The 15,724-nt window shown below is 36.4% G+C and overlaps 1 protein-coding gene across 1 annotated transcript in view; it reads right to left on the bottom strand.

Annotated features, from left to right (window-relative positions):
- Positions 1–14,233, bottom strand: part of jak1 (Janus kinase 1) — a 30,311-nt gene extending 16,078 nt beyond the window's left edge. Inside the window, exons 1-10 of the mRNA XM_004068019.5 lie at positions 13,875–14,233; positions 9,701–9,906; positions 8,660–8,783; positions 6,566–6,716; positions 5,393–5,556; positions 5,033–5,298; positions 4,410–4,525; positions 4,013–4,195; positions 3,467–3,624; positions 2,621–2,735 (exon numbers count right to left, since the gene is read on the bottom strand). Coding sequence (XP_004068067.1) covers positions 2,621–2,735; positions 3,467–3,624; positions 4,013–4,195; positions 4,410–4,525; positions 5,033–5,298; positions 5,393–5,556; positions 6,566–6,716; positions 8,660–8,783; positions 9,701–9,899 — 1,476 coding nt within the window. The 5' untranslated portion in view covers positions 9,900–9,906; positions 13,875–14,233. The remainder of the gene's footprint in view (positions 1–2,620; positions 2,736–3,466; positions 3,625–4,012; positions 4,196–4,409; positions 4,526–5,032; positions 5,299–5,392; positions 5,557–6,565; positions 6,717–8,659; positions 8,784–9,700; positions 9,907–13,874) is intronic.
- Between the last annotated feature and the right edge of the window lie 1,491 nt (positions 14,234–15,724).

Genomic DNA, 15,724 nt, shown 5'->3' with positions numbered 1-15,724 from the left:
TAAAAACGTTCCTATTAGTGTTTTAAATATGATCATGCCATTTTTAGCCAAACACAAATAACCCCATCCTTTTCTAAAACATAGTTCCTGCAGAGTGGCAGGAGTTCATTAGAAAATTCCTCTTCCAGTGTATTTTTTTACATCACAGATAAGCTCTTTTATAGGGAGCTGTTCTTCGTCTGCTCCTGATTCTTAACAATTTGAATCATGAAATACTCATATATTCAATTTTTAACTACATTTTCTTTATACATGTCGTCCATAATCAAAAAAATTGGAATGGGTGTTCAAATCCACTACTAAACAGATTAAACTATTGTGAAATAAACCGTATGGCATATAGAAGGGTCTGTGGAGTGTTTGTCAGTTACCCCTCTTACCAAAAGTGGTTTTGCAAATTTTAAACCTTTTTTGTCCCTTTTGCGGTCGGCCATGAATGGTTGAGATAAACAAAGGCGTCAGACAGGTTGCCAGTCTGACGCAGGGCCACAATCACACACCCATACACACTCCCATTCACACAGTTCAGAGTGACCAATGAAGCTGTGAAGCTTGTTTTTGGACGGTGGGAGAAAGCCAAAGTCCCCGGGAAAACCAAGGCATGCACGGGGGGAACATGCAAACTCCGTACAGAAAGGTCCCCTGTTGGTGATTCTGTTTCAGGTCCCCCCAGCCAGGACTTCTTGCTATGAGGCAAGACCCCTGTTCAGCCTTTCTTTTTTAAAGTCAAATGACATGAAGAGGCCAAATTTGTTCTTTCTCTGCGATGCCTTTAGAGCAGGGGTCGGGAACCCATTGCTCGCGAGCCATATCTGGCTCTTTTGATGGGCACATCTGGCAATAAATCTTTAATTATATTTTTTTTAAAAAGTTTCATTAGACCAGTCCTTCTCGGGTGTAATGCGATGCCTGTTTCTAACGGCCTGAAACTTGCGAATTGCCGTCCCGGCAGATGCGCGCTCCCGCCTTTGAGAAGGAGGTGTGAAAAGGAAAAGGAGAGGGGTAGTGGGCGCAGGCGGCGAGGTGAAGCGGCGCACTGATTAGAACACGCTGCCCGTCACATACCACACACTGCAGTGTGAGTATTGCTGTACTAATGTTTGGCTCCACGTATGCATTTCTCACATCACATTCTCACATTAAGATCACGTTCAACGGATGGAAGTCTCAACGCCTGCATGAAGCTAAAACTCACCATGTATCAACCAGACTAGACCATCAGCAAAACCACCATGCAGCACCAGAAGTTGCATTAATGGTAAGAAATACTCATCATTTATTAGCAACAGCATAATGTAGCGTCCCTTTCCCACACTGAGGCACGGAGACTTGACCTCTTTTAAGGTTCTTTGTTCTGGTTACTGCAGGCCGTAACCAACGCCGTACAACTTATTCAGCAACTCCTGAATCTCTCCGGCCCAGAGTATTTCCTCGCTCCCGCACCAGCCCTCCTATTTCCCTTATTCGGCCCATAGCTGAACCCCATTGGTCCAAACTCCCCAACAACAGGCTGAGCGACACAACTGAGGGCCAACCAGCCTCTCTGCTTGATGCGTTCAATGAACTCTGAAACTTGGAACGCGACCCAACAGCCACTCAGTCCAACTCAGTCCACTACAATAACAATGTTATTAAAAAGAATCCACAGACTTATTGTACTTTAAAAGTGTTGAAATTACATAAAATGCACACATTCACTTGTATTTTTAGTTTTCAACATATTGTATGCCTCTCACGAAATTACATTTAAAAATATGTGGTGTTCATGGCTCTCTCGGCCAAAAAGGTTCCCAACCCCTTTGTGACAGTGGTATACTATACGACTATTGCACGTCCACAACAAGTTGTTCTGCATGTTCAGACTTTACTGACAATTATTATCAATAATATTTGCAGGATACACCCATAATGTAGTCTAAAGCTGCCTTTCCAAGCTCCTCAGCACTTGTTTTTCCGCTGCACGTATGAGTGTAGACCCAAAACAAATTGGTAGTAGTGTTTCTGTGCCTCAGTTCTACTCACCTCTCAGCTTTGCTGCTGTCGGCATTTCTGTGACAAACTTATCTCACAGATATCAGAAAGTGCTCGTATCATCATGGTGCAGACAACCCACAACTCTGTGTTTGACCACAATCATAAACATACATACAGCCTTTGTTGTCTGTCATTGTTGCTGTGAAAGAAATGTATGTTTTTCCGCCGCACGTCTTATGCATCACGTTTCAACCACGAAGGTTCTCACTGGTTATTTTGGTCCATATGGTCTTATGTTTAAACTCGCAGACAAGGAGAGTAACAATCCTCCACTAAGACAGCCATGTGAATTGACTTTCAGAAGACAGACCTCTGTTGTGCTATTTTTTTGTTAGTATAAGATTTAGGCCACATTTATGTCACAGTTTCCTAACTTCCACCATGCTAGTTACAGTAGAAAATTAGCAACATTTTTTTTCCTTTTTATTACAAACTTAAAAAGTAAAAAAACAACCACTCTGGTTTAATGGTTTAATCACTTGTTTTCAGGAATGCTATCTGCTGTTTTATGAAAAAGACTATTTGATTTTTAAAAAATTCCACAGAATACTTTTTCTACAAAAGGAAAAAAAAGAAAGAAACCAACCTCATTACAGACGACGGTTATGATAATGAACTCAAAGTTGGTGCAACTCCAGCGGAGCACGTAGGACCCGTCTTCATTGCCCTCCTGACGCAGCCTTTGGATAGCGTACTCCGTACTGGAGAAGGAACAAAAGTTATTTTCTAATAATTGCAAATAGACTAAGTGTTGTAAAACCCCTTTGTTTAGATTTTACTGTAAGTATCTTTCTTATATGTTGTTCATTTTTTCTTATTTATTTGTGACCAAACAGGTTTTGTGGAGGAGGAGTGTGTGCTCTCTGTTCAGCTGCAGCAGGAGAGGTGAATCCTGGCACAATAACAGGAGAAACTGGCAAAGTGATGTGTGAGGCTGGTGTTTACAGAAGGAGGAGCAACACATTCAGCTGTTTAACAAGATGGCAGACCTGGAAAAAGTCACCATCAGTCTTTCAGACTTGATAGTTCCGGTTTTACTACAGTTATGTTGAGAATCTACCGATATTCCCCACAAACTGGTTTGTTGATTAGGAAATTCACTCAGTTGTAGTGTCAAAGAACAATGTTGTTTTGGAACAGTTAAAAGTGCCAGCAATCATTGCCACACCCAATTGTTGTTTGCACAAAGAGAGTTTGTGCATCGAGAAATGGTACTCTACCTTTGTTTGTATTAGGTTGCTTTTATTTTGTTGATACATGGTTAAAATAACAAGCAAATGTCCATCTTTATTGAGTCACCATACCAACCCTAACTTAGAAGTTGTGAGTCTTTTTTGCATAGAGAAAAAATAATGCAAGAAATTGCCTAAAACAGGTTCCTTAAAAATGTATTTGAGTAAAAAGTAAAAATCAAAATGTAGTGGATACTAACCAAATAGGACCATGGCAGCCATCCCTAATATTGTTCACCACAGATGCTGGAGCAACTTCCTTGCACAGGTAGTGATGGGCATCTACAGTGAGCCTGAAGTACCCATCCACAAGGGCCGCAAAGGACAGCGCTTCTGGGCTGGAAGCCAATTGTACCACCTGAATTCATCAGAGTCATCACGTAAAGACAGGGCAGGAGCAAAAGTATTTTTACAAGAGAAAGGTACGCATTCAGGTAGTTTTTTTCTGTTTTACTGTGTCATGGTGTTATTGGAGGTACACTTATTTGGGGCAGAATTTCTTTAAATATACCAATATATGTACTCATATTTTAGTAATAATTTGTTGGAATATCAAATTCGTAGAGCTTTTGCACAACATACATTTGTAGTTATTATGTTTTCACCACAAAAGGTATAATAATTGGGTAAATTGTAAAGACGAAAATCTCATCGGCTTATTGAAGAAACTTTAACATATATTTTGGCATTAAAGAAGTGATTCCTTTATTGGGGTTTCTTTTTCATACTCTGTGATTGAGCCTCACCATCTTCTTGTTGTCCTGGCTTTTGATGGTGACTGTTTTCTCTTTGATGACTGTATGTGTGATCTCGTAGAAGTCACAGAATACCACCCAGCCCTCGCTTGCTTTGGTCTTCTTGTCGTTTTTCTGTTTGCCGTCTTGCTTGTTCTTCTTTGTCTTTTTATTCTCTTTGGACATTGTCGACTCCTGTTTTAAAGTGAACTGTTAGTCCTGACATTTAACTTTGTTTGCTCAGTGTAACAAGTAAACTGCTGCATTTACTCAAAGACAGGTTGATGAACTCCCAAAAAAGCACAAGGCAAATATTAGCAGTAATGACATTCAAAAGTGAAACAATTCTTATTTATCAGTTGATATCATGAAACTACAGAAGCCATAAGTCTTCTTAATTTATACTCACTATAATTGGTTTCTTCCTCCAAGAAATGCCAGTAATGCCAGTAACAAGAACTTGCATGTCACAGCTTTCCTGGATATTCTGACTCTGAGTCTGCCCCTGACTCGGATTAGAGTACCCTAGAAGCAGAAGTTAAAGTCATAAATTCTCCAATATTAGCTCATATTTTACTTATACATTTTTTTGTCAAATGATTTAGCTTATTTTGTTTGTTTCTCTTTCTAACACAAGTGTGTGCTTCACAAACAAAACTAATTTGGTATAGGAGCATAACATTTTGATCTGTGGTCTGGTTTAGTGTGCGATGGTTTGGATCACATGACACGCGCACAACCTGTTTCTTTCATTTTAGATTTTGCATCTGTTCCCTAGTGAGACAATTCAAATGAAATGTAAAGGTCATGTTTAATTCGCATTGACCTTTCAGTAACTGAACAAACACTTTGAATGTTTTAGGCATATGTGTGTGTTACCCAAAGCAGGTGTGCTTCTATTTTTAGACACGTGGGGGAAAAAAGCAGCCAATAAAATAAAACGCTGGGATAAATATTGCAAAAACTTTGACATAAGAAAATCTGGTGTGTTTTTCTTTTTTGTCTGTCTCTGAGTTGCTTTTTGATTCTTACCATAGTAACCGTTGCAGGGCTCTTCCTCCTGCACCACACTGAGCGTGGTGGGCTCAATGAGCTCACTGCCAAGGCCACTGGTCAAACCCTCCAGCGTAGCCAGGTACTTGATCTTCAGGTCATAGGTTGTAATGTTGCTCTCCTGAACTGTCCCATTGTTGAAGTCACAGAGGAATTTCTTGAACACGTTGTTGATCCGGACGCGAGTCAAAATGTTGCGCTGTTTAATGTTGCGGTTCAGGGATTCTGGGATGAAGTCTTTGTAACTGGTGGAGATACAGAAAAAAAGACAGTTATGCATATGTTTTAAAGCATGTTTGACTTGATGAATATTTTCAGGAGATTTTGAGCAAGGCATACCTGTAATCACGATATATGGTGGACATAGGCGTATTTGTGGCCAAGGCGTTGTGAGTGATGGCGAGCACAGCCATCCCTAAGCACTCGTTTTCGATTTCATGCTGCTCTGTCTCTGACTGGACGTTTCTCAGTGGAACCATTCCCATCTTAAAGTCATGCTTAGCCTTTACAACACAAAATGTATGCATTTAGCTTTTTAAAATCAATCCAAAGCACATTTACATAGCAAAAACAATGTGTAAAAAAACAATAAATTAAAGTAATTTAATAAAACACAACTTAGAAATGTTAATATTAAAAAAGCATTTCTTTTTTAATTTATAAAAAATAAACACTTCTTCTTCTTTGAAGATTGAACAGTGATAGCCCTTTCACTAACCTAAAACATTTTATTTGTACTATCTTTTAAACTTCAAAGTTCTACTGTATTTCAATATTTACAAAATGTCCTTGAAAGACCCCTGACTACGATCTATAGGACGTTAAAAGAAACTTGAAGAAACCTTATTAAATTTAGATATTCATATTTTCTCTTTTCTGCTGTTTGAGGCCAACAAATGACATAATTAAATTAATAATAATGATTACCCTCGTCCTATGATACTACAACTCTGACGGTGGATTTATTAATAATTAGAACTACCACGCTGTTAAAAACAATTCTTTCCTTTAACAGTCAAACTTTTTTTTCCAGTTCATCTGCAGCTTTTGGCAGAGCAAATATTATTATTATATAAAGGTGTAAAAGAAAAAGACAATTTTTCTCACCATCACACCTTCCAATAATAAATAGATTTATTTATTTCAGCCAGCCAATTAGGATGCAAATACTGTCAAAGGTTTAAATACGTGAATGCACAAAATCTGTGGAATTGATGATCTACACTCAGCTACCGGGAAGTCTTTTTTAAATTCCTTCATCTCAAACTTGGCAGAACAACCACTTCAAGTTACACTGGAATTTTACAGCTCATTAAGCTAGGAGCAACTCCTCTAATGCTAGATGCATTCCAGTCAAGCAGAACTTTTTTCCAACCATAAAAACCCAAACCCATTGAAGCTTTACGCAATGCCAAAGAAAGAGGTTTTTTTAAAGTCAATGTAAAAATAAAAAACAATGTCAACTGAAAAAAAGTCACAGTGAACAGTTGATGTCTTCTGGCCATCACAGACCTGTTCAAACAGGTAATCCAAAGAACCACCATCAAAAAGAGGTGTTCCCTCTGGGGTTTTCTGATTGCCCTGCCCTCTGAGTTTACTGATGCAGTGCCTCCAAACTGGCGACTCTCCTTCAGCGGTGCCATGCCAGTTCCTGAAATAAAACCTTATAAAGAGACAAAACATAAAAATGAATATAAATGAGGAAAAGAAATATACTGCAAGTTTACTAATAAATATATGACTCAATTAGTTTTTAAACATTGATGTCTCATTTAGATGGTAAAATTCTAAAACAATGATAATACATAGAGAACTCCTGCTGAATAATACACAAAACTACGTTTAGGAAGCCATAAAGGTAAAAGATAAAGTGTTAACTCTGCTTAGGATGCATGGAGGCTTTATCTGCACTTGCAAGTATGAGCTGGATATTTGATTGCTTCCTGTATCATAAGCAATTACTAAAACTGAGAACTCCTAATGACCCTAACTTTTTTTTTTATTATTCTGAAACATTCACTTACACTTATACATGAAACTGAAAGCTATAACTGACAACATCAACATTTATTTGTTTGTAAGTTTTGACCATTTTGGTTTCTCTTCAAACTATAAGAAGGTTGGAGGAATACATCTTGCTACATCTTTAGAGTATTGTATAACTGAATGAATGGCTTTTTCAGCTGAAGCCAATGGGAATTCTTAGTCTAACTTAAAATGCGTAATAATGCTTCCTTTTCTATAAATCCTTCTTTACCAGTTGTCCAAGCAACAGACCATGTTAGTGTTAGGACCTGACCTTCTGAAAAGTAGTACCTGTTTGGCCCACAGTGACAATTTGCAACAACATGCTCAAACGCACAGACACTGCGTGCCCTATTTTGGCTCCATGCACAGATAGTTTTCTTTAAGCAGAGCACTGAGAAAGAGGAAGTGTGACCGACACCACAATGAAAGGTTTCTTCCTTGCACAAACGCTGCTTGCACAATATCATCTTTTGATGGGAACATCATCCTCAACATGAGAATGAGACATGGTGCAAAAATAAAGGTAAAAAAAAGCTGGGGCACTGTAAAAAACACTTCAAACTTTGCCATGCCTTTACTTTGAGCCAATCATCAAAAAATTAGATGAGAAAATTATTCAAGTGACTAATCAGATACCTCCATAAAAGTATGTGGTGCCTGCTGGCTGCCCACGCCGAACGTTCGAAACGTTTGACATATTTTCTAGAGCCCACTTTCAAGTGGCAGGGGGTAGGACTGCAGGATATGAGGAAAACTTACATAGCAAAATAAATGGCATCTGAATTGACATTATTTTGCTGGAGCCAGACAAAGCCATAATTATGGGTGACATCTCACTCACTTGGTCCAGTTCTCATGTGCAGTCAAGGATTTTCACTAAAAAATACGTTTTTTCTAAAAGGATTAAGTTGTGAATTCTAGCATAAGATAAAAACTATTGATTTGTTATATACTGTCATGCCTGTTTGAGCACTGATACACTGGCACAAATGAGCAAGTTCAAACCACTAGAATAGGATGCTCTCCACATCCTTCCTGCTGTTGGCTTTGGCTCTGTGTGGCTACAAAGACATTTGACTCGTTAACATGTAAAAAAAAACACCCATCTTGTTTATTGTATTACAAAGTATAATCTTGTGATTACATCCCCAGAGCAGGATAATAACATAATTGATTTTCTCATGTTCCAGACTTTTAAAATATGGATGAAAATAAATCCGTCATTCCTTTTGCAAACATCCAACGGTGCACCTGTGCACCTGAAGAGAAAGGCATATGAAAAGCAATATGAAGAGCCATGCTCTCTCAACAATAAGTGAATGTAAAATTATTTTTAAAACAAAGTGTTTTTATTTATATAATCAAATTAATTTGTATATTTCTGTTGGAGAAACTGGAGATCTAGCAGTGAAGCGTGGGTCGGTAGACAGGCGTTCAACAGAAAAATCAAACACTGGTTTAAAGGCTTAAACTGTCACATACTATATCTGCATATTTCCCAGTGAATCAAAAATCAGCTTTGAAGATTGGAACACAAACTGAACAGAATTGTTGTTTCAGCTGTGACATCATTCTTACCTCATACGATAGTGTAACTTGAGATTGGTTTCATCTGTGACCTTGAACTCGTAGCTGGGCGGGTACCAAACACCAGTTGTTTCATCGTACAGGGCAAACAAATTGTGGCACAAAGGAGTGATTGCTGAGCCAAAGAAAAAAGGGAAAATGTTTAATATTTAAAAAGTGTGCTGAAAGTTTAACAACTTAAGGAATAAAGCAGTTTCTGAAAAAGATTAATAGGTCAACATTACGGTAGTTTCATTCTACAATGCAGCGGATTTTTTACATTCAGGAACAACTAACTTCCGGATGTACAGACTCTTAATGTGAAAGACATGTTTCAATAAAAAACAGAAAAAAGGTCAAAACTTAAATTAAACATAGTTTATAACGCTAATGGTTGGGGGAGAAAAAGAAAAAACAAGAGAAGTATTCCTATTGAACTGTTAATGACTTCACTTTGCAATAGAAAACTATGTACTATTCGTACACCACAAAGAGGGAAATATTGATCCGATAAGAGCATTTTGGGATCTAATGCATTTTATTTTCCTTTCAATGACTAACACAATGATGCATAATTATACAAGCCCCCCCCCCAAAAAAAAAGAATATTTTTGAAAAAGACTAATCGAAATGTGGATCTAACTATTTGAACACTAAAGATATCAAACATGGCTATTCAGGTTCAAGCTTGCAGAGTCAGATCGATTAAACTGGCACGGCAATCTCACAACAAGAGATCATACCCATTAAGTCTAAGGAAAGTAAAGGTCTAACCTTTTGTTAAGTAAAAGACTTCATTTGATTTGATCAGTTAAATGCAAATTGATAGACCATTAATGTATCAAAGTCATAAGGTTCTGAGCAAAAACCAAAGAGTGTTGAAAATCTTTTCACAGTAGTATTTAAAAACATCCTAAAAACAATTTCAAAAATTAAAACAAAATTAGAAAATTCAGTTACAGTTTTTGATTTTTTTTTAATCCTGATGATAAAACCAAGAATTAGATTTAAAAAAATATTGTTTAAACTTTTGTTTGCATGTTATTTACTTACAGCAATGCTTAGCTGCTGCCATACATATATCCTCAGCGATGTAGCATCCTGGGGAGTACTGCAGCTTGGGCCCATGAGAGTAAAACTGAATTTCCAAGCCTGGAATGGAGGCAGGAGGGGTCGAGCTTCGGACCCCCTTATTTTTCCTCATTTTTAAACAGAGTTGCCTGCTCAACTCCATAACACCTGTTGTTGACATTAAGCTCCTGGAAGATAAAGTAAAACATATACCGGCATATAAAACAATATAAAACAGCAAACATCACAACATCACATTTTTTCTCTATGCAGTATTACCATAGCATTTAATCACAAGACTCATGAAAACCTAAACGAAAAAGTGCAAAAAATTGGATGTATTTGTTAAATATCAACACACTGTTAGATGTTTTTTATTTTAGTGTTTTATATACACATATACTTTCCTAATAAAACACTAAAAAATATTAGATCTGATTGATCCGAGTGCTAATGTGCAAAGAATCAGGAATGTCTAAGATGTAATCCTCAATATGTGGAAATAGAAATGTAATATAAACCTATTAATCAGAAAACAGTTGTTTGTTTGTTTTTTTAATATCAATAAAACCTAAATAAAAATGTTATCTTGTCGTTTTTCATGGTCTTATACGACTCCAGTAAACTTTTTTCAAATTTATGTCCAAAATATTTTTTAAATACCTATTTATTCTTAAAGCCACACCATGTAAGAAAGAAAACAAACACAACAAACATAAACCTTTTCTATGTATTCCTATGACCACTGACCTATAACTTTTTCTCAAGATGAAAAAGCCTTATGCATGATACATGGCATGAGATGAATTTTTGGGCTCGTCCCCTCCCCTACATAATAAACTTATAAGAATGATTTGTTCATAATACTGTCTTGGACAATAAGCAGCTAAAAAAAGCAAATAACATCCCAAAAAGTTCATGATCCATAGGATGGAATGTGTTATTTCTGATGATGTCAGCAGCTGTCTGTTGTCAGATACAGTGAAAAAACAACACATTATGTCCAACAAATGGTTAATACCGTTGCATGGATTGCAATCTTTGAAAAGATTTTATGATGCTTTTTCTTTTTTTATATATTGAGACTGTGATCACCATTTTTTGTCTGTACAAATATGATGAGCTTTGGATTCATGTGTAGCCCTATCATGAGTGACTACGACTATGAGTAACTACTATGTTAAGTTTTATACTTAAGTAAATTTTGTAAACATATTTAATAAAGCTAACCTCCAATTCCTCACGAAATATCCCTGCTCTAAATGCGTACCATGTGACAGCTTATCAAAACAAGACAGAAGGAAATCTACAAGACAATTTGTTTCATTGTTTACATTAGTTGAGTCCTAAACCACATATTAAATGCCCCATAGTCAAAAGACATGTGGAACAGGTTCAGACTCAGAAGATTCAGTAAACTTGCTGTTATTACAGCTCTATTAGTTTCAGACACCCAAGTAGCTCACACCAACCTACCTGTTATGCTTCAGACCCAAGTGGACATGCAAAAGACCAAAAAGATCTCAATGGCTTTAATGTCTAGGTTGTGTAGGTGGAAATATGTCCAGAAGTTGTTGCCAATGTTGGAATATAATTTAAGTTATTTTGACACTTATTTAAACTGTTGCAGTTAAAAGGAAATTATGTTTTTGGTTGCTTTGCTATATAGTTTTATTGTCATCGAAATAAAGATCACTAATATCGCAAGCTTTCCTTGTATCGTGCAGCCCTAGCATTCACCCATTGATGGAGGACATCAAACAGAGGTATTTTTATACTAACGGGAAACCCCATGAGACTTTTAGTCTTTAGGTTGTTTTTTCTTTTTACTTTCACTTCTAGTGTTTGAAAACAAATTTCTGTATAGCTTTGAGGTTTACACAACAGGCAGAACAAAAGCCCACTTAATTCTAGCTTTCATTCAGCTTTGGTGCTTTTATTACTTCTGGTTCAACAGTAAAACATATGGTTTTTGTTGAGACTAAACCCATCAATCAACTGATCAGAGTAAGCCAATAAAAGACCCACTGTGATTTTATGAAGTCAAAACCAATATCTGACTAAAATAAATCTATTGCACTTGATTTACTACTGTTGAGACAGTTGAAATCAAAATAATTTAATGTTGAAATGTACTTATGTTTGTGCACATTTTAGACTCAGGGACAGTAATGTTCAAATGTACACATTTGTAAAAACTCTGGTAGACCCTTCATTGTGTAAATATTTGACTGAATGCTTATGTCAACTGTTTATATGACCTGAAGGTTATTTTGTTTGGAAGCATGGCTTTAAAACCTCTTAATGCAAATCTGTTATGGAATGTGAACTTATCAAACGTAGACTACCAAAGAGAAACGTGTTTTTATGTCCAACCAACAGCTTTTTTTAAACCAGAAAAGCTTAGTAAAGGCTTTGAATTACACATGTAAAAGACCAAAAGACCATACACTGTCTATTTTTTATTATTTAACCGACCAATTTGAGAAATTAGTATCTACAATGTCTTAATCAGGACTTGGTTAAAAGCAAAAAACAAGGTAGTAAAAAAGAACAGGACTAAACAAAACAGTTCTAGAGCAGAACACCGGCTTTAATACCATTAACCATAAAAATAATAATCTATGCTCATCATTGTAAGTAATGACATTAAACTGGTAAATGTTTTTTGAGTTTCCATCAGATGTCATCAAAATTAGTGAAGGCTGTGAAACCACCACAAAGAAAATAAACTACATGATAAGAACATGCACTGTTGAGACATTATTGTGAAGGGCAACCAAGTTATCACATTAAAAGATGAATCGATAATACCGTTTTATGTGTGTATTAATGTTATAAGCATTGTAAATGCCAAAGAATAGAGATAAGTTTCTCTTCCTACTACAATAAGTTAAATTTAGAAAGACAAAAAATTTATTATTGCTTTTAAGTGCATACACACTAGAACAAACTAAGCAAGATGACATCACAAAGTGGCTTAAGTTAAAAAATATACAATGAATTGTTGATTTAGATTTTTACAAGTTATCTTGAAAAGAAAGAAAGAAAAGAATGGCAATGAATAGAATATGTTTTAAATGGTTTGTGTCTTTAAGTCCCATTCCAATTATCTTTTGTAAAAATCGTTCCCAGTAGTCTTTTATCTATAATTATGCCTTTTTTAGACAACGTCAAAAAAAAAAAACCTTGTTGTTTTATAAGACATAGTTTCTGCAGAGCAGCAGTACTTCGTTAGAAATCTGTCATCTAAGTCGTGGGTGGGAGTGTTGGTACAGAGTAAGCCTTCCCCGACTTCCCATCATACATTTGTTTACACTCTCCCCCCACCGCTAACTTTACCGGTGCAACAAAAATGGCGAGCTTTAGCCATCCACTTGTACAGTTTTGAGCTAGATGTCAACTCAGATGAGGGAAACAAAGATGTAAATGGATCTAAAGTAAATAAACATTAAGAAACGAAATATTACATTAAATTGTGTATTAGAAAAATGGCGCAAGGCCATGTTAAAAACATTGTTTTTATTGTACGGGGTCTATAACGAAGTAATTAATTACGCATTAATTTCTGAACAATTATTGCGAAAGAACAGACTAAAACTTTATGGATTACGTTTTTTTAAGGGAGGGGGATGTTATGGGTAGTTGTGAAAAATTCTTGACTACATTCCATCTAAATACCACATTAAACACTATTAGCTACTTGAAATGCACTACGGTAAATTTAAATCAGTTAGAGCAAGATCGACAACAAAAAAAAATTATTTTTCTTTTTACTTAGGTGTGACGTAAGTTATGGTGGCACTAGAGCATAGATAAAAAATTCTCAATGCATGATCATAAAACCTTCCAAGCCATCCTCGACTTTTCCGTTCTCACTATTAACCGACTATTTAATGGTCTTCCCTCTCGTTCCCTTTACAGTAACTACATACAGACAACAGTACAAGTACCAACATGTCGGTCTGTCAGAACTGAAGACATCAATGATATGGTTGATTTTTTTCCCCCTCGAGTGGACTCCCGTTTAGCAAGTTAAAGAGTTTGTTAGAATGGCAACTAAAAAAAGGCAGATAAAGCGATAAGAAATAAAGGACATAGCTCAGCGGAGTGCATATGCTTTCGATGGAAACATTTTATACGATTATTTGCTCACCTAGCAAGCGTCGCCAGACAGCTGGCAACTTCCGTTTCGTTTAGAACATGAGACGCAGTCACTGAGTTGGTTCCCTTTCTCGACGTCTTTCGACTATTTGTCGCCTTTTCCTTGATGTGAAACAATCCAGTGGGAAGTTATCCGAAAATAAAGTGACGGTTGACCCCGCTTTTTTCTCAATGTTGCTAAGTCTAACCGAAGAATTAGCCCTCATCTGGTCGTGCTAACGCTTCCTGACAAGTACCGTCCCCTTTCCCGAAATCAGCGTAGGTCTTAAGAACTCGGTCGCTGATTGGCTGCTGCGTCCGTGACTCACAACGTCATTTGGCCCTTTCAGTCAACACACTTTCAACGATTCTAAAATGTAAATGACAAATACTGAGCTTTTTGGGGGGTACCCTCAACCACAAACACCATCCCGTCTTACACAAACAATCACAAAACGTTGTTGATAATGTTTAATAATGTGCAACATGGTGTCAAAAATAGGTTTTGTTACGCAAAGCTCAATGAAACCAAGTGAACTGGGTAATAACCCTCTACAACACATATGACTGATTTAGCCAGCATGTTATAGTAAAAATGTAATTGCAAATATATGAATTCTTGCTTTTATGTCTTTTTAATCACAAGAGTCTATATTTAACTATTTTTTCATTAATCCCAAAAGTCCAAAATGTAAAGACATTTCTTATTTTTTTTTAATTAAAAAGAGAGCATTTTTACACTTCATGTTGAAAATCAGACATTCTTGTTGTTTTTTTAATTTACATAAAAAAACATAATTTAGTGCCAAATTTGATGTCAAAAGGAGGGGAAAATTACATTTGTATTTATGAAAGATCAGGTCTCTTATAGGAACTTTATAGAAAAATAACATAACATAACCTTTTGTGTATAAGCCAGTATTTTAGAATACAATACTAGACACGGTTTTTTTTAATAGATATATTTTCAATTAGATTGCCAGAGGCTCTTCACAGCTTGACCAGGATATTGTTGAGTAAAAGGACTATTAATAGCACACTTTGGTTTGTCCAGTATCCAACACTTCAGCGGCACTTCACAGGTGTATGGTTTGCAGCCAGTTGTAAACCAAAGGTCATATTCTGCTCTTCTAACCATAAAATACCTTGTTGTGAGAGACCACTCAATGCATTAACCATTCTGATGTGCATCATCAAGAATCTCAGCTTCCTGAGGAAACAGCATGCGCATTACTCTTATAGGCAAGTCTCAGTGTGGGTTTTTCACCTCGGTCTATAATCAGTATAGACGCCCACTAAAGCCTCCACCACGTCAACACCTTATCCTTGAACATGCAGTCGTTTTGCAGCCATTCTTTGCCAGATGATTGCATTTCATAAAGTCCTATTGCAATTTGGGGGGTGGAGATCAATCGTTTTACCATTGCTGTGCAAGAACGACAAAATCTACATGGGAACTTCAAGGAAATACTTTAACTGTATTTGCTCAAATTTCCACTGTGGTCATTATTTTTGGGATTTCTCACGTGTCATTAAGTCTTTAAAAAAAAAACAAAAAAAAACGAATCCCTCCATGTTAATATCATTTAAATAAAATAAAAGAAGTCATGTTTGACCAAAACCACCAATTAGTATTCATATTTAAGGCTATAATTGTCTTTCTATTGAAAAGGGGTCTTTGGTCAAATGCTTTGAGTTTAAGGTATTTTTTTTCTTTAGGATTTCCAGTAGTACTTTAAAAGCACTGGGAAACGTGGATACAGAAGAAACAAATATTTTAAGAAGAACAAAGAAAAATCCTTGTTTTTACCAGTCAGGGAGGGATAATGTCTCTTTCCGAAAGAAATGAATAAACAGGTCACA

This window comes from Oryzias latipes, chromosome 4 (assembly GCF_053564925.1).
Source record: "Oryzias latipes strain Hd-rR chromosome 4, Olatipes_Hd-rR_3.1".
Taxonomy (NCBI): Eukaryota; Metazoa; Chordata; class Actinopteri; order Beloniformes; family Adrianichthyidae; genus Oryzias; species Oryzias latipes.
Note: the sequence above shows the minus strand (reverse complement) of the source record. Positions and strands in the feature narration are given on the sequence as shown.